Genomic DNA, 20,065 nt, shown 5'->3' with positions numbered 1-20,065 from the left:
TCTTTAAAAAAAAAGAAAACCGTAGGAAACAATATAAGAGTGCATAGCGCCCACTACCTTAACGGTGAAATACTACAGGTCATTCCCATTTTATTGAAGGATTCAATGATGCAAATCGGAAACATTCAAGATGAATATCATTATAAAAAATATTATACAGGTGGGTGGGATAAAAGTAGACATACACTTTTTTAGATTAACGTAATTAAGGTAGGAAAGACAGAAACAATGTTGTATGATAGAAAAGACAAAGGAATGAGAAAGGTAACAAGGTTGGGAAAAAATGTTAACCCTTTAGTAGACAAGAGACAGGACAAGCACTTTGGGAATAATGCAAGCTTGATTGAATTGAATAGAAATAGTCCAAACACAACGTGACTGCTGCTTTCTAATAAGTGTCTCCCTATTTCTACTTAGGTGACGTCTATATACACACATGAACAGGCAGTTATCATCTGCCTTATGCAACTGGCGCCCCCAACAACAGTCATCTTAGTGATATTAAAATATCAGAGAGAGAGAAACAGACCTTAAGGTATACATTCTTATCCCCACACTAAAACAAAAGATTATATGAGGTTATAATTAACATACAATATATTTTATTTTAAGTGCCATCCATCCATCCATTCACTGTACGGCTGAACAAAATATATTTTTCTAGCACTATGAAAGGAAAGGAGGGAGGAATGAAGTATGTGAATTGGCTATTTTTTAGTGCTGTTTGTTTGTGAGTGGCGGCACGGTGACCGACTGGTTAGAGCGTCAGCCTCACAGTTCTGAGGACCCGGGTTCAATCCCCGACCCTGCCTGTGTGGAGTTTGCATGTTCTCCCCGTGCCTGCGTGGGTTTTCTCCGGGCACTCCGGTTTCCTCCCACATCCCAAAAAACATGCATGAATTGGAGACTCTAAATTGCCCGTAGGCATGACTGTGAGTGCGAATGGTTGTTTGTTCCTATGTGCCCTGCGATTGGCTGGCAACCAGTTCAGGGTGTACCCCGCCTCCTGCCCGATGACAGCTGGGATAGGCTCCAGCACGCCCGCGACCCTAGTGAAGAGAAGCGGCTCAGAAAATGGATGGATGGATGTTTGTGAGTGTTGCAAATCTGTTATCAGCTTTGAAGTGCTGTTAGTGTAACCCACAATGCATTTTGAAAAGTAGTGAACACCTGACGTCATGAGAAAAGCAATGTACAGTATTCCACGATGCATTATGCCGATACAGCAAAATGATTTTCGGTATATTGTTGGATTTTCAGCCCTAGACAAATAAATGTATGTGTTGTGTCATGAAAATATCTTGATGGATAGAAGTATATGGATATACAATGTTTTGTTTGTATTTGAGTCATTTTGTAAAAAAAAAAAAAAAAAAACGCTCATCTTAAAACAATATAAAGTTATTATAATTTATTATTATTATTTTTTTTTTTAGTTTTTATTATAGAACTTGTAAATATGTGACTCCCAATGACATCATTAACGTCAACCACTTGCTCCAAAACTATTTTTCATTTGACGGATGAGTGAACGATAAGCATTCCTTTATGGTGATTAGGGAGCAAATATAAAATATATAAAAATAAAAAAAATATATAGTTGTAATTTATTTTCCGATAGTAATGATTTGGGAGTAAGGAATGAGCGAGTGTTTCTCTCATTCAAGATTTTTAGGTGACTTTTCAGTGAACTACACATTCCATAATAAATAAATAAATAAATAAATAAACATTTATTTATTAATGCATATTTTACGAAGAACCAGTGTAAATGTTGTAGTTCCAACTTCTCACCAGTGGGCCAGGGCGGCGCTAACGCAAACCAAAAGCGGCTTTTAGGCCTAAACAACAGAAGAAGAAAGTTTGCGGGAAAAGCGAAGTGACAGCGGAAGAGTGGAAGAAAAGCAGGTAAATAATAGGGCACAAAATGGACGTTTAACTGTAAAATGGTAGTATCTTCCACCATTATGTGTTACCCTTTAGTTGTCGTGTCAAGTCGTACTTGTTTTGTGCCGTTAAAATAGTAATAATAATAATATCGCCACACTGTGACTAAGTCACGGTGGCTGACGTCACTTCGACAAACTACACTAGTGACGACATTGCTTGGTAAAATGAGTCCTTATGTGTATAAAATGCTCACTGACGTGTTGGAGAAACATAGTAACTGTTCGTTTTGTTTTGTTTAGATTTAAAAAAAAAAACGACATGAAACCCCCCAATGACACCGAGGTTAAAAGGGGGATTGCTGTCCTGTGGGAGACCCTGCAGTGCCCCATTTGGTAAGCGGTATTAAATTGCATCAAATAACCTTTTTTCCTCAAAATGATTTTTTTCTCCCCTTCACAAATAGTCTGGATTTGTTGACTCAACCTGTTTCCACCAATTGTGACCATCGGTTTTGCAAGTAAGTATCATTTCATATCTTTTTCACTACAACTAATTAAAAAAATGGATTAGTACTGCTGCCATCTCATACAACTAGTCATCACGCGGTTATTGATAAGTGACCGTTTTCTGTTTGTAAACAAGCAGCGCCAGGGTAATTCCATTTGGTGAGAAGGCTAAAATCATTATTTAAGACATTTACCCTCTTTTCTCAATCACTCAAACGACACGTAAGGGTTTGTTTACTAGCGGTGCAGTCAGAGATTGCTTGAACTTTTGCCACACGGAAAACTTGTGACGTCATGTTGAAAACTTTATTGTCTTTTTAATACAGTACTTCCATGAGCAAGCTTGTAACTCGATTTTGTCGTTACTTGATTTTTCCCATTGAAATTATATTATTGCATATACTTTTATACATTTACCTAATAATTAGTATTCAGCTCTTTTTGTTGACTGCTTTAGGTTTTGTATGCTGAAGCTGTTGGACAACGCCAAACTCAGCAGAGCCGACTGCCCAGTGTGTAAAGAAAAGATAACCAAGAGGTTGGAAATATTCACTACACCGATACAGCTTAGATAATAGATCACTAGTGATCACACGCACTAGTCTCTCTTGCATCTAGAGATGCTGCAAAAATAGCCATTATAGAAGTTCTGTGAATAAGCCCGAGTCGCTATCACACAGAGACAGGGCCTTTGGCAATTTTAAAAGTGTCTCACAACCTGAGTTTCTTTTCCTCGCGCAGAAGCTTGCACGAGAGTCCAGGTTTTCAGAGGCTCGTCACAGGACTGCAAGACATGATCCAGGCATATGAACATGACACCGGCACAAACTGTAAGTACTGTACAGTCATCATTTTAGGTGGCTCAACTCGAAAGAGACCTTGAATTGCTTTCACTTTTTCCATTCAAAGACTTCACTGGACTGGCCCAGGAAGGAAGACGATCTCTGTGAGTGTAATTTCAAGTCGTAATGTGATTTAGACTGTTTTTAGTTGTCACTTGTCGCTGACTGCTGTTGATCGCTTATTCCGAGCAGTGTCAACGTTGACAAACGGGTCGACCGGACCGCCAACAACGTGGAGGGTGTTGAAAAGACTCTTCCGAGTTCTCACTCATCAACTGTAGCAGGTAAAAGCTGGGTGGTAGACCAAAGTTGGATATGTTCACGTATGCTGTGATGGACAAAAGGGCTGGCGCCGGCTATTACACCTATAGGAAGTAAAAATGACTGGAAATATCAGATCTTATGTTCTTCCACATGAAACTCATCCAAACATGCCTTTATGGACCTTGCTTTGGGGTCTAGGACACAATAAATATTAGGTATGCCCCAAAACTGTTCACATAAAGTTGGAAGCTTAGAATTATCTTGGTAAGATGAAGAATTGAAGTACATGTAAAGTGAAAATAAATGTCTTCTAAATTTGACACGCAGAGAAGAGTGTATGTAACAACCCTGCCGAATTTGAATGATGAAAAAAAATCGGCAGGTACATAAAATGAGGCTTCTAAAAGGTGCAAAATCAAGCGTTTCTCTCCGCTCTCGAACGCTGTGTGCATGTCAGCTAAATGCGCTGAAAGCACACCCCGCTCAAATGTAAATCAAATACCACATCTACGACCCGGAAAAGTGGATACTACTTTGTGTAACGTTTTCCGGAATTACCTTCAAACATGTTTAATGTCCTCTATTTAGAAACAAATCTCTGAATTTTACTGGGTCTTTTAAATAGTTGGCTTTTTTCCTTCTTTTTAGCCCTCCATGGATTTGCAAGGGTCATGGGAATCGAAGATTCCAATCCTCTAACGACAGAAGGTGGCGTTCAGGACGGCAGTCTCGGAGGCTCGATTCAAATTTCAGAATCGATTGAGGCAACAGTCAAAGCATCGAGACTTGCAACTCGAAGGAAAGGGCGAAAGGACCAAGTTGTGCCGGCTGTTTCGGAAAGTCAATCCTCCAGGCAGAAGCAGAAAAAGGATCAGGAGCCTGAGCAGATCTCTGAGCACAGGAAGAAGGAAAGTGTGGAGAAGGTGGCCAAGTGGCTCATGAAGGTTCCCGCCGAGGGGAGCCTCGAATCGGAGGAACGCGCAGAGGTTGCCCACCTTTCAGACGATTCGGACAGTTCCACTTCCACATTGGACGTAAAGACCTTCTACAAGAAGGAGCAGGTCACCAAAACGCTCGAGAAAAAGGTGTTTGGGGCCACCTACAAACGAGAGCGGAGAAGTAACCAAAGCACCAGCACTAAACCACCATCACACTCATCAGAAAAGCCACCCAAAAAGAAGAAGAAGACGACGACCAGCCCGACTCCTGCTGACTTTACAAAAAGCCCTAAAGAAAACCGTGAAGGCGATCTGGAAAAGCCTGCAAAGATGGATGTCTCTGAAGAAGCAGGAAACTGTGAAATTCCCAAGAAGGATCTAGACAAACCTTCGGAAAGGGATGAAAATAACAGCAAATGTGACCTTCACAGCCCTGAAACCCTTCAGCCTGAACGCAAGCGAAGAAAGAGGTTGCGTAGTGCCTTGCAGCAGGTCGACTCTGATTTGCAGGCCAAAGTGGAGACGGAAAGTTCTGGTCCGAAAAAAGCAGACAGGCGGAAACGTCACTCTGAAAAAGGAAAGTCCGCCAGAGCTGTGAAACCTCTGGTCCTTGTTGGAGTTCAAAACGGAGACTGTGTCACTAAGAGTAAGCTGCCGGCGGAGTCGGTTCAGGTTCATATCGAGAACTACCCGAGCAGCGAGGACCAGGAGGCGGCCGTCACGACGGGCAGCAGGAGAAGCAGGCGGCTTCACTTGTCTTCCCAGAACGTCCTGCAGCGAGCTCCCAAGAAAGCTGCAACTCGCCAGGGAGCGAAAACACTTGGGAAGGACGTTAAAGACGGTGAAACGTCAGATGTTTCGGATGTCAAAGCTTGCAAAATTAATGGATGCGTTTATGGCAAAGACATTTGTGTCATCGAAAACATGGAGCTCTCCCATCTGGAGAATCTTGTTCAGGGAGTTCCTCCCATTGAAACCCAGGCAGGTGCAGATCATGACCCCCATCTTGTCCCAAGTTCCGCAAGTCTGATTGGGGCGGCTCCGGAAGATCCAGCACCTCGTTTGATTCCGAGTGCCTTGGCGGAAAAGGAGGAGAACCGTAACGACAGCGAGGTGGACACTGATCAGCTCCTTAGGAGCTTCAAGACCACCAAAAGGAAGTCGTTCCGCCTCACCCGTTCAAAGTCGCGTCGGTGCGTGGATGAAGAACATGTGCACAGTCCGGAGAAGAGCAAACCTACTACATCACGAGTCCAGTCTTGCAAACAGCAGACGACACAGAGATCAGACCTCACCAACCTGTCATCTTGTAGCGATTTGATCCCCCCGACCGATTCGCCCAAAAGGAAAATGGATGCCGAGGCGTCAGCTGCTCCCGTTCTCCTGCGGAGTACTGTTAGCAGTGCTCTCAGTCCGAACAAAGTGGCAGCACGCGAAGCGGAAAGCCCTCTCGTGTCATTTGTCCCTCAGGTGGTGGATTCTGGACTCTGTTTTTATGAGCGCCAGGAGATTCCAGAGAATGTGTTTGAATCTTCTCCAATGGAGCACCCCAGGGACCTGGTGGAGAACCCCACTGCCTCTGGAAACCATTCAATAACAACGTCCCAACATCTGCTAACCACTGACTGCTACTTGACTCCGGACGGCCTCGGACTTCAGCCAGGCCATCCGCCCCACGGAACCCAGACAAGCATCGTGTCGTCCAGCCGGAGCGACCCCTGGCCGGAGGACGCAGCGAAGGACTCGGAGGCTGCGGTACTCGTCGGAGTCACAGAGCAGCTACAACGAGGTGCTGCCCACTTTGGCGCAAATCTTCCATCAGGTGACTCCGCCGCCTCAGGGCGACTGTGTCCAGGACGCCGCTGAACCTAATGGGCATGAAGTTAAGAATGTCTCTGGGCGGTGTTTAAGTCCAGACTGCGTTACCGCCAGCCAAGCATCCGTCGACTTGTTCGATCCTCCAGATGAATGTAAGACGATACTCTCCTCTGTATTAGAGGAATCAACTTCCTTACGTCCTCGCTGAGCTAATGTTGTCCTCCTTTGGAAAGCACTGTAGACTAAATCAACGGCCAGTTTGCTGGTTGCAGCCTTGTAGAGCACATTTTGCCTCAAGCAAATAAACCGCTGTTGTACGAATATCTGATTTTATTTGTTTTATGACTTCTTTGCAGGTCATCTGCCAGTTAACGGCGCACACGTGTCTGCGGAGTCATCACAATTCGCAAGCGAGGTTCTCGTTACGCAGGTAAATTTCAGTAGGTTTTGCTTTATACCTTCCTTCTTTCTTTTTTTTTTATAACATAATTTCAAGGTAAAGTCCAGGTCAATTTTATTCATGTAGTGCATTTCTCACAACATTTGCTGTCCAAACTGCTTCACAATACGAAGGAAAAAATGTATATATTGGTGGTAAAATAGTTATTTTATAGAACATTTATTAAAATTTACCTGAAGAAACCCCACCACAATTAATACAACATTTTAATTACAGTTTTTGTGTTGTACATTTACGTTTAGAAATCTTTTTAAAACGTATTACTTATTGTGCATTATAGATATAAAAATATATATCCTTTAAAAAAAATTTGTGTGTAATGTAAATCTTTAAAATTATCTTGTGCAATACATAAAATGACAACTGTTTTTAATTTTTAATAACATAAAAGTTCTTGGTTCAGGTTCTTGAAATTCTTAAATGTATTTGTTTTGTTTTTTCAAGTTTTTAAATGTGATTGAAATTTAAACTAAATTTATTATCTTAAGAAATGGCTGTCTGATTGAATAGATGTAGAAATAAACCACTGTTTTTATAAAGTCTTTAAATAAAACAGATTTTTCTTTTATCCTAGTACCTGAAATATGACGTTAGCTTCTCTGCATGCATTTGCCCCCCTGCCCTGCAGAGGGCAGCGTCCTCATTGTCATTTCTAGGATGACAGATGACTTTGCGCTGATACAAAAACACCCCCCTCAGCAAGTTTTGAAATTGCATTTTAGTTACATGGGCCGCAAAGGAGATGACGTTCTCCTCATCCATCATCCTGCATTCTCCCTTTTATCTGTCCAGTGTCGATCCTCAGTAAATTTAGGTTCATATCTTGACAGCGCACATTCAACCAAACTTGCTTTTATATTCATGTTCTGATTATGTGAGGTGCGCACGTTCTCTCATATATTTTGAACTTTCCAGAGCCGCCTGCGATATTGAGAGACCGTATTAAAACACTCCCACTTGAAGTTTTTCAACACTGAAATGTTCAACCAGTCATATAATTTCCTCCAACGAAAGTCGGCTAGTTTAATGCCAACATAATGCAAAACTGCATAGATGGGCTAACGTAAATTAGCGTCGATGACACAGTGATTATAAGCCTTCAAACAACTTATACACAGAGCAGCAACACATACTTGACAAAGAGAGCATATAGCATTACTCGTAGGCATATACTGTATTCTCCTCTGTATGAACGACTGTTACTGCTGCTTATAGTTGGGGACCTTCTCTGCCTCGGACTCATGTAGAAACCCATAAAAAACCGTCTCCTTAAAAATTTGCAATACAGTGTGGGTGTGAACGATGAACCGCGATATCACGGTGGGTTCATTGTCCACACCTTTACTTATCTGTGTCTCTACTGACAAAGTAAAGCAAGAACAAAACAAAACAAAAAAACATCCATGAATTTTCCAGTCTTTAGTAACAACATAGTTTCCGCCCCCGCTGATTGACACTCGTTATTGTGCGTGTGTCAACAAAAGGTTGCATTCTGAGCTTTTTCTTCTCCTCCTCGTCTTCTGTTCGATCAATTGTGAAGGCTCCTTTTGTTTTCCGCCGCTCTTTAAACAGCAAAAGCTGGAGATGCAGAAGGAGTTGGTGAGGCTGGAGAAGTTGATGGCGCTGGTGTCCGAGGTGCTCCAAGAGAAGGAGGCCAACCCTGCTGTGTGTAAGCGGATCACACTGCTTAAACACACTGCGAAGCAGTCAAATGTGTCTTCTACTATATGCTGTATATTATCAGCATTGGGCGTTAAGTGGTGGAAGTCTGTCATTCTATTCATCTATCTTTCTCTATTTCACTATAACTCTAATGCATCACCTTGTACAGTATACGGTCATACTGTATAGTTATAAATGGTCTATCATGCCAATGTACATTATCTCAATGACATTTTTCCAATGAAACCTTGTTTTTTAAATTTGAATTATTACATTAAATATTTGTGCTTTTAGATGATTTTGTTCAATTGTGTTGATTTATGTATTTTTGTGTGTGTTTGTCATTAGGCCCAGATGTGCACAAATCGGTTGCATGTGACCCGGACGCAAGTCACGATCCAGACCGGTTAGTAGTGGAGGCCATTTTGCAACCCAAACATACGCTCACAACATTGCGGAGTGTTCACAGTGTCAAAACTCAAATAGAAGCCATCTCCCCGTAACAAGACAAGACATCTTTAACATTGCAATAACATGACGTTACAGACTCTACACTTGAATTCATCAGAGAGACTTTACATGCTTCAGTAGGTGCTGCTGATTTGGTTAGCAATCAAGTTGAAATGGGTTCAGCAGTTAATTCTTTGATGTCCTGTGTGTGATAATTACACTTCCTTTCCGTTCCTGATGAGTTATTCCTTATTCGTCATAAGTCTCACATGACACACCGTGGTGATTCATCGGGGCACGTCCGTGGAATAAAAAAAATATATCCATTTTTTAATTTGCAATTTAAAAGTTGTTGTTCTATTCTATAACAGTTAGCACATCAGGTAATTGGGGAGCTGCGACATCGTCTTTCAGTGTGATGGGCGGATAATCTTTCCAATGAACCCCCACTCTGCTTCTGCTGCGGCGAGATTAAACAAAGAAAAAGTCATTACTGCCTGTATCTTCTATCGTTTCAGAGCTCTTAGAGTAAAACTTGTCTTGCCTCGGTAATATATCTCCCGCTTGACTACTGGACCCCCCCAGCCCCCCACCCCACCTTTCCAGAAGCTCTCGCCTCACAGGGTTCTAAGTGCTCTCCTCCGAGCAAAGGGGGCCTGACAGATGATAACGTAAGAGGGGCTTAGCGAGATGAGCTTGTTGTGGAAATGAAAAAGCAGGCAGAAAAGTGCAGTGCAGAAATAATTGTAACTGGTGTTACAAGTGGCGTCCTCAGTGAGACAAATCATTGTTCAAGTATGACGGTGTGCAGACCACAGACCATACTTGTGGATGAATGGACAAAAAAATTCACTCAGTCCAACTACATAGTCTTCTATTTTTACTTCTTGTAATGGCCATGTGTCCCAATACTTCTGTCCATGTAGTCCATTCTCATGATTTTTCTTTTTCAGTAATACTATGACTTGATGGCCGTAAAAAAATGGAGACTTATTGGCTTGTAGTGTTATCACTGCATTCTCTTAATATTTATATCAACCTCATTCTGTAAAAAAAAGAACATTTGTACTTGTAATATTAGTTTTATTCTTTTAATTTAGAAACTTTTAGTCTTAATTCAATCACTCTCATAAAATTAACAAACTTCTAATTTTTACTCTCTTGTACATTACAATTTGTTTCTCATGTTTCAGTCTGTTTATACCACAATTTTTTTAATATTGTGACCTTCATAATTGATGTAACTTGAATTAATTTTTTGAACTTGAACAACTTTTTTCTTGTGATATTCCAACTTTCACATCATGTCCTCGTCAAGTGAAATGTTTTTTCTCGTTAATTACAAAAATGTATTCTCGTACTTTATCATAAAATTCTGACTTTGCTCTCATCAAATTACTTTCTAATAGTCCTACTTTATACTTGTTAAAATATAACTTTTTGTAATTCTGCAACTTTGTTCTCTACAAAAAACATCTTTATTCATGTCAAATTTAAGTCTTCTCATTTTATGACCTTATTTATTACCTACTTCTTGTAGATTCCTAGACCTAATTTTCTGTATTTTTTTTTCCTTCTTTTTAGTCTGGCTTTAATAAAAGCTACATTTTAATGCTGCATCACGTTTTTGCAGGAAAGCCTTTGAAGACGCTGCGGAGGAGCCCGGAAGGTGTCCCCATGATGGAGAACCGTTTGCTCAGCCCACTGTAGAGTTGTGTAAGGCTATCCCTCTATCTAACATCCCGGTGCTCATTACTTGACTAAATGGTCTGTTCATTCTCCTGCGTAGCTCCACCAACCTCCCCGCGTGCAGGACCAGCTGGGAAAAGCGGTGCAGATTCAACTTTAACCTCCAACGACAAGGAGAACAAGATTCCGGAGAGAGACGGCAACAGAGCTAAAATGGTTCTGGTGTCTTCTGGCTTGGCACGTGCTGAGCAGGTGTGTGTGTGTTAAACCCACGAGACTGCAATTATCCCGCTTAATGGCGGCGGTGGGGTCGAGGGGTGGGTAAACCTGCCCCAATCACACCTGAGTGTCTTGCAGATCACGGTGAAGAGGTTTTCGAAGAGAGTCGGCGCTCGTGTGGTTTCCCGGGTGACGGCAGAGGTGACTCACATTGTCATGTGCACAGGTACGCATGTACACTTACTGCTTGGAACATTAAGACAGCTGTAGAATAGTCACCCCATGCAGTCTACGTGATCCTGCAACATGTTTTTTTTTTTTCCTCCGTAATCTGTCATCCTCCTAAGCCCTCGAGGGGAAATTCAACTCACACTCTGCTGTGTATTTGTGTTGCACACGACAGAGTACCAATCTCACACATGCAGGCACGCCACGAGAGTTTTAAAGTGAAAGGCGCACACAAACCGTGGTGCCTTTCGCAAGGGCAGCAAGCAGACTAGTATCTCTCCAGTAACTAGTTTAGTTATATTAGTTTTACGTATTTGGCCACAGCAGAACCCGATCAGCAGCTCTTCCCCTTGATTTATGAGTGCCCAACTCACAAATTTTTCAAACAGTCACATGGTTATTTATTAATAGAGAGAGTCAGTCCAACACAAATACAAAATGAGAGCACTCGCAAGGAGCTGCTGTAGACCCCAACTCGCACAACCCGACTCTAGCTCCTGATGTCACTCACTTGGCCCACACGTCCAAGACACGAATACTACAGAACATAGTAATTCCACTTTATAAAACCATTTCATTTCTTTACATTATCTTTCATTGTTTTTATACAATATTTGGCTATGTTTGTTGATTCAAAACATGGAGCAAAAATGTTTAGTTTTTTTGGGTGCTGGAACAGATTAATGGCATTTCAGTTCATTTCAATGAAGAAAATGTATTTGATGTCCTCTTCATCACACTGCTCCCATTTTGACATCGTGAAACCAGGACCACACCTTACAATTGATAAACACTACACGGCCCTTGCGAGGCTTCAAACAGGATATTTGTGGGTGCTTAGAGCAGGTCACAACAGAGATACAGAGAGACCTGAAGAGTCACAGAAAGCCGAAGAAGTAGATGTCCTTGGCAATGTTCATGGATCGAACACCTGTTGTGAATTTTGCCATTCAGCTCCTTGTTAGAGAACAGCAAGTTGTGCATAAAGTACTGAAACATTTAACAGTTAACGTGCATTCAAATGTTTAGTCAAGGTCAAATTAGGGTATAAGGTATAGTGCATTTTATGTTCATCCTGGTATTTCACCCAAAAGCCGAATATCCTGTTGTTTATATTGGTACGGCCTAATGGCAGTGAGCTGGATCTCACTTGGTTACCCGCAAACCTAATAAAAACCTTGCTCAGTATGCCCCTCTGGATTGAATTAATAAACTGTTTTACTACAGTAAGTCAAACAACCTCTCACACTTTTCAACAGTACTTTGCTTTTTTGTGTGGCTTCTTAACACAAGTCTTTTGGAGATAAGCCGCCGACCTGATTCTCTTGCTCGTCACTAATTACCCTGCCTGATAGATTATTTTAATTCGCCGGTTCGTAAGCGCCACATTTCAACGAGGCCTTTTAACAGGCAGTCGTTTCCCCGGCAACCAAGAAATGGGGAGCACTTGGCCTTCAGATGTTTGCCAGTTGAAGGTTGGGGAAGAACAGAAGGCGTCCCAAAGACACAATACTAATTATTAAAAAAAAAAAAAAAGTAATAATGCTGAATCAAGTTTAAAGTGCTACGTTTGAAGAAGTGAAAATGGTGACATAGGGAATCTTTTTCCTTCGAGCGCCATAGTAAATATGAAAACATTTGATGCAATGATCCAACAAACATTTATTATTATATACTAAGATCTTAAAATTATATAGTAAAAAATCTAATAATAATCAAATAGATACTAAAAAGAAGTTCCTGCTTCATTTTCGTCCACCAGATGAACATCTTGTATGCGAGCGTACCCTCAAGTACTTCCTTGGCATTGCAGGCAGGAAGTGGGTGGTGAGTTTCCAGTGTACGTATTGTCTTCATTAAATTATTTTTATGCCTTACTCACTCACTCGGGATTTATGTGATGATACTACACCTACCTCATTGAAGAACTTAACCTGACAATTACAAAGCCCACTGAAATAAGTCAACCTTTACTTCTCATTTGCTCCCCACAGGGATTACAGAGTGCTTCAAGGCGAAAGAAACTCTTGGACGAGGTACGCTTGTCCTTTCGTGTTACATCTCCGTGTTGAATTAAGGCCGCGTGACAAAGTTTTCCACGCCGTTTCCCGCAATATACCTCATGCATTATTTGTCACCCATTTGCTTTCACATTCCCGGCATCTGGCGTAATAATGCCGGTGCAGCACAGTGCGCCCATTATAAAACCAAATAAGTTTTTTTTCAACTTGTACTCGCTGGGTCGTCTGTGAATAGTGGCTTGGTTGGGATGTTTTCAATATAAATCAGTGCATTAATACTGTTGTGCTCCCCCCGCAGAGCTTATTTGAAGTCAGAGGCGACGTGGTGAACGGGTCCGACCACCTGGGCCCAATGAGAGCTCGCACCACCAGTGACGACAAGGTGTGTGCACAACTTTATAGGGCCAAGTACCTATAGTTGGTAATGGTTAGTAAGTCGAGCAAGTGACTGCTCGCAATTGGACAAATTCATAAAATGGAACACTTGTAAGTCAAGGTCCCACAATTGAATTAGGCAGCCTTTTCAGGCTCTTTTTCAGTGGTTTTCTTATGGAATCTATAGTAAGTCCACCTATCAGGCACCATGTTGAGGCTAGCAGTCGAAGCAACTGCATTCATTTGTATAAGCATGCCCTGCGATTACCTTGCACTCCAATATGTCCCGAAGGACATTAGTGTTGTCTAAATTAAAAATCTGCACCAGAGAGACTTTCATCACACAAAGCACCCCTGGCTGATGATCAGTATAAATGGAAAGGGGAGAAAAAAGTCGTATTCTCTCCGATAAAGCGCACGTTTCCCCTCCATCCACATGCATCCGACCTCACGCTGCAAGACTTATGTGGCCGCCAAGGCTCAAGAAAGCCATTTAGCATTACTATTTCCAGCCAAGTCAGATGACCCTGAATGCAACAAAGTGCTTGCCTTTGTTTTTGGATGGGTTGTTTTTCATTTTGCATGGCCATATTGGCTCTTATTTGTTTTTTGTTTTTCAAGTGAGTAAACGCGATCCAGGTTCAAGCCAATTATTTTTCTCACGTAATGACCTTTGTCTCCTCAGCTTCTGATGAAGGGCTATGAAATCTGCTTCCAAGGACCTTTCACAGACATGACCACAGGTAAACACTCAAGTTAATGACACGACACGCACACCGCACCACACAATGCGAGTCACTGATCTCAACCCGCAATTTTACACTTTTTAAGGTTCCAACATGGTGCTGGGATTCTTGGAAATGCATTTTCATTTAAAAAGTGCTTAAATATTTCATTAATTGCTTTAAATAATTATTATTCAGAATTTCGTGCCTTTTGTGGAGCTTTAACTCTCCTAATTAAGGCAAGAGTTTTGATGAAAATATTTAGTGCCTCAAAATTTGCCTGCTAGCACTCTTATCCAGCGAACACTGAAGAGTTGCTTTTTTTCCACAATTAACAGCAGTTCCCAGGTATCTTGATAAGACATCTGTGACATGCTTTTGTCAAAATGCTTAAATAATCCACATTAATAGTATACTTTACAAACCCCATTTATTGTCTTGCTGAAATCAGCATGTTTTGGGGGTCCTGCTGTGTTTCATGCAAGTCTTTTTATGCCGGAAAAAGCTTGCAAGTTGTTTAGAAAACAGTGCATGATTCACTTAATACACTTCAAATCAGGGGTTCTCAAACTAAGGACTGGGGGTCCTCAAGCTGTGAAATAATTAGCAATACATCGTATTATTTCTTAAAAAGTACACATGGCGATGGGCGCACCAATAAAAACAAACTAAAACTAGTACCAATTACTCCTCCCCAACTCCCAAGCGCTGATATGACTGACATATCGTGCTTTTAGCTTTTACACATGGCAGTTACAATATGTTTAATGAACTCATTCACTGCCATGGACGTCTATAGTCGTCAACTGGAATCCAACCGTTCACAGCCATCGACGTCTATCGATGTGAAGTACCTTTTTTTAAACGGGTAAGCGTGGAGGAGGGTTTCGCGCAGCTTGTCTGTGAATATCAAGCTTGTAAACAGTTGTAATGACAAACAGATCCCTGTAGATGGTGGCAGTGCAACACTGTGCATTTGAGATCAGTACAGCTTTTGCGTAGAAGATAAAGATTAGGGGGTGACTTTTGGCTTTTTCCATTGATTATGAGGGAAAGAACTGCCAATACAGAAGTCAGTCAGTCACACTTGACTGTAAATGTATGGTACTATAAACACATACACACAGTGGAAAGTGTGTCACGATCATGAGAAAAGCTGACACAATTTATGGAGTGAATGACAAACGGCATGTAAAAACTCGGTTCAACTCAGGCCATTCGGTTAGTCAGCATCGCTTACGTTGAGTTTTCATAAATATCATTTTGCCATCAAAAGCCCTTTCTCAGTCTCTTTTTTTGGCATTTTATAGTTTGAAGTGTCACAAAAGGTAGAGTCAAACTTTTTTCTGTTGAAAGAAAAGTCCACTCTTTTTTTAGTAGTTTCATAGCTTACATACACAATATTAACACAATAACAATATATTCTGTGGGGGCTTCGGATCAGTCAAGATGCTTAAAATGGCTGGCAGTGAGGAGATCTGCTCTATAAAAAAAAAACCCCAAAAAAACAAAAACAAAAAACAGCTGGTAGTGAATTAGTATGTTTAATTGGTGTTAGGTTTATAAGGGGGTACTTGGAAAAAATTCTCCCTGGACCCAAAAAGTTTGAGAACCTTTGCTTTAAACAAAAATAAATCATTTGCATCTGTCTGTGCTTGTTCCATGCTGTTGTGCACTGCCGTTTGCAGAATGGTAAATGACTTTCAGCCGCAGTGATGTCGGCGTCCTGTAGGCCTGCCATAGGCATCGGCGCAGCAGAAGCTGACTTCTGACTGACGCTACAAGCAGCTTGAAACCTGCACTCTTATTATAATGCTGTACACAGTGCTTAACGCATGTATTAAACCAGCACTTAATTTATGATTTATACCGCAGCTTCCCTAAATTGACAGCGATGGTCATTACCAAAATCATTTTTTCATTTTTAATCAAAGGATGGTAATGGTGACTAAACCAGTATGTACAAGCTCTGACCCTGTCTTCCACCCACACTCCAAAGACATTGGTTAGGTTCATTGAAGACTCAGAATTGTTTACATGTGCCTGCAATTGGCTACTAACCAGTCCAGGGTGGTCTCCGCCTCTTCCCCAAAGTCAGTTGGGATAGGCTCCGGCTCACCTGCTACTACCCTAATGAGGATAAACGATACAGTATAGAAAATGGATGCATGGGTGATTATTGAGTGAGATGTCAAATTCTTTTAAGGGGAAATTTGCAACTCCAAAAAAATTTCAATCACGTCGCCCACTTGCGGGCAGACTCTGCCGAGCACACCCTTGCGCTTACGCTTCTTCAATATTGATGTATTTTTATTAATTTGTTTCATTGTAACCAGTGAAAACTTTTGTGGGGAAAAATATTTTTGATTTAATCTAATTTTAGATGTTTTATTATTTGGTTAATTATAATTTAAGTAATTATGAATTGAAATGAGGATTTGAATTTATTAAAATAAATGATTTTACAAACGCATTTTAACTGTAACGATGAGGAGCGGATGCGTCGAATACAAAGACGCTTGTGATTGTCTGCGTTCTGTACGGTTCTAGCGATGGAAGTTGATCACTTGAATGCTAATAGACACTGCCACCAGGATGAAATGCCAGAGGAAAAAATAATGGAATGAGGACTGGCGTGCTGGTATCGCTGCATATCGCGGTCGCCCGTCTCGGAGTGTCAGCCACAATTGCAGAGTAGCTTTTGTCGCCTGTAATTTGCATTTAAATGTTTTAATGTTGCTGTGTGCGTGTGTTTGTTCGTCTCCCAGAGGAAATGGAGTGGATGGTGCAGCTGTGTGGAGCCGCGGTGGCCAAAGACCCGTTGCTACTCGACAGTAAACAGGTGAGACTGTCGTCACAAACATTAAAGTTCATATCTTGTCACAGCCAAAATAGATTACGGCATTTTACTCATAACAGTCTATGGATCAATTTGGAGGCCAAACCCTGTTTTAAACCTTCTGTTATGTTTGTTTCTCAGGAACAGCAATACGCTATTGTCTCTGGGTCAATTTGACCCAGGGCAACAGGGCATCTTTGTCAGTTTGACCCAGGGCATGTTTACCAAAAGCGTCCTCAAAGCAAAAATCCCAATAAATGTCTTTTATCTCATTATTAAGCCAAACAGAAGAACATTTGTACCAAAAACAACTTTTAACTGTATATGTGTTGTATACACAGTATATTTATTATTTTGCAATATAGCTTTTATGCCTACGTAAGCATATCAACTGATGTTTAATGGACTGTGAAAATATTGGAAACAGATCTCCTATGATTAAATGTACCATACCACACTGGCGGCAGTGTCAGTCTTTTGTTAGATTTCGCTAATGGTGTGGCTGTTTCACGTTTAATGATTCCATCCTGTGCATATGGTTCATATACAATATGGTGTATTATTTAAGTAAAGTACATCCCTTCACATTGTACGTATCAGTAAAGCACTTGCCCCCTGTCAACGCTACAATTACGATAATTATTCATGACCAACCCCCAGCTTGCTTCTCAGTTGAGCGTTTTGTGTGCAGATGCTAAATAAATGAGAGCTAAAAGTAGCATTATAGCTCTCTAAATGAGTTTTTTTTAATTTTTGGATTTTATTTTTATTTATTTTTTTAAGTCTCTTGTTTTGGTCCCACAGAAGTCCAATCAGCTGGTGATCGTTCAGCCTGGATCAGAACCGTTCTCGTACAGCAGTGAGTTTCATATACCACACACAGCACACATGCACCAATGATTGCCAAAAAGCAACTACAGGGAACCCATGTTTATTACGGATACATTCCAGACCCACCCGCAAAAAGTGAAAATCTGCAAAATAGATTTTTTTTAATCGTCTCACCCCTCCAACACAGATATATGTTATGCTGAACAGTTGCCACATTTGTTTATTTTTTTATCCTTGTAAATAAGGAAGCTTCTACTCTCACCACAATCCTCGCAATCAATTAGTGTTCCCGTTTAGTGTGAAACTCTCACCAAGTCTGACAGACGAGGTGGCAGACGGATTTTTACCGACAAGACAGATTTGCCGGGGAGAGTAAGTGTGAAACATTTTGGGCAGCAGAGAAATGGCTGGGAGCAAATGTCAGACAAAGAGGGGCGAGACGGGAGGTATGGTGGTCTGAGAGGAGGTGGGGGGGATGTCGAAACAAGTATGGAACAAACAGGAATAACGCAATTTAAAGATGACCAGTGAATGAAAAAAAATATATATATACATATATTGAATCAAACTCAAATATAACACTATTGACCAGTGAATAAAAAAAATACTAATGCAAAATATGTAAAATATGCAATTTAAAATAAAAATGATGAATATAAAATATCATTTAAATTATAAAGAAAAATAGTGACGTCTATTTACCAGTACATACAAATATTTTAAAAATGTAAAATAGCAATCATGGCTGTTACAATTGAATAAAAAATATTAGTGCAAAGATATTCTTGGTTAATTCAAAATAAATTGAACTTTTTATATTTATATAAACTACTTACAAGAAATTATAAAATAAAGTTTGAGACTGGGCATTATTGAAGTTGAATTTCAATGAGATGATGACTAGTAGGCAAAAATGTAAATAAACAAAATAGTTATAAAAGAATAAAAAAAAAAAAAGATGAGACTTGGCGTTACTAGTGTTGACATATGACGTGATGATGACTATGGGGCAAAACAAATCAAAAAATATTTATCAAAATAATACAATTTAAAAAATATTGATATTGAAGTTGAGGTTTAACGTGATAACTATAGGACTAATGCTATGTCTAACATTTGAGTGTGATTATGTGATATATTGACACCCGGTTGTTATTCACTGAACAGGTCTAGCGAAACAGGCCACAGTTGTGACTCGCGGTTGGTTGTTGGACACTGTGGCCACCTACACACTCCAAGGCTACGACAACTACCAAACGTGAGCTAAGGACATGTTTTACCACCACTTTATTATGAAATGTTCTGTACAAAATGTGCATAAACCAAAAGACCAGAAACATGTATAGTTAAAGACAAAATAATAAATAGTTAAACAAAAATGAAATCGTCTGGGTTTTTTTCATCAGGAACTGATTTTTGTTATCAAGTTTATTAGTGAGGACGATTTGTTTTTAGTGGCTTCTGTAGTTCAAAGCGATTCCCTGCTGACGTGCACTGTTTCAACATGGCTACGAACAGAGTAGTGCTATTACACAGAAGCACAGTCAGTGTTGCCTCAAGCGACTATTTTAAAATAATTTTTTTTTTTTAAAAAATTAGAAGAAAAAAAACAAAGATAAAAACTTGTTTTGAATGATGTCATTGTCATTCTCTTTTTCTATGAGCAAAGGGGGAAAATTTTCTTTTCTTCTTTCAGGATTTTCTGGCACGGGGTGACAATGTGTCCCAAAATAATTTGATGATATAAGGACATCATAGATCATTTTGCATCAAGGCCAGATGAAAATCTGATCCTTAACATGAAGAAAGCAGCCCTATCACAAACATTATCACACTGCTTATACATATTACAGAATCAACTGGTTAAAATGAGTGAATACGTACATAACGGGTACATGCGTCCGCATTCATGACAATTAGCGTTGGTAAGAACAACAGCTGGCTGCGTGGAACCCACACGAACCAAAAAAAAAAAAATCGGGAATGTCAGCGCATCTCCCCCGAGGCCTTTTAAATGCCAGATGTGTTGGTGTCAGGATGCGGCTTTCTTCTAGTCAGCTGTTTTTTGTTTGTTTGTTTTTTTGTTTTTTTTACACCCCATTCAGTGGCATCGTTTTCAGTGGAGTATAGAGTTGGAGCACTGAATGGGACTTGTGTTAGTCCTTTATTTTGGAGATAAGGAATGTCACGCTTGTCTCGTTTGAATGAGTCAAATCACTGAGGTTATTTACAGTGCTCGGAATGCTCGCGGAATTTGTCGATCACAACGTTCTCTCTCTTTAAGTTGGTTATATGTGTTTGTGGAAGT

At 40.5% G+C, this 20,065-nt stretch overlaps 1 protein-coding gene across 1 annotated transcript; it reads left to right on the top strand.

The window, feature by feature from the left end:
• The first annotated feature begins 10 nt into the window (after nt 1–10).
• LOC133469469 (breast cancer type 1 susceptibility protein homolog) lies at nt 11–19,135 on the top strand. The gene is given in 23 exon segments (XM_061756610.1): nt 11–535; nt 1,798–1,908; nt 2,190–2,282; nt 2,354–2,407; nt 2,854–2,934; nt 3,138–3,226; nt 3,306–3,342; nt 3,431–3,522; nt 4,151–6,161; nt 6,163–6,410; nt 6,615–6,688; nt 8,291–8,387; nt 8,729–8,786; nt 10,464–10,546; nt 10,620–10,771; nt 10,877–10,964; nt 12,729–12,806; nt 12,961–13,010; nt 13,286–13,369; nt 14,048–14,105; nt 16,856–16,929; nt 17,731–17,785; nt 18,925–19,135. Coding segments are annotated over 21 exon segments (3,732 nt in total). The 5' UTR covers nt 11–535; nt 1,798–1,908; nt 2,190–2,208; the 3' UTR covers nt 19,020–19,135.
• Nucleotides 19,136–20,065: the final 930 nt, after the last annotated feature.

This window comes from Phyllopteryx taeniolatus, chromosome 19, assembly GCF_024500385.1.
Source record: "Phyllopteryx taeniolatus isolate TA_2022b chromosome 19, UOR_Ptae_1.2, whole genome shotgun sequence".
Lineage (NCBI taxonomy): Eukaryota > Metazoa > Chordata > Actinopteri > Syngnathiformes > Syngnathidae > Phyllopteryx > Phyllopteryx taeniolatus.
Note: the sequence above shows the minus strand (reverse complement) of the source record. Positions and strands in the feature narration are given on the sequence as shown.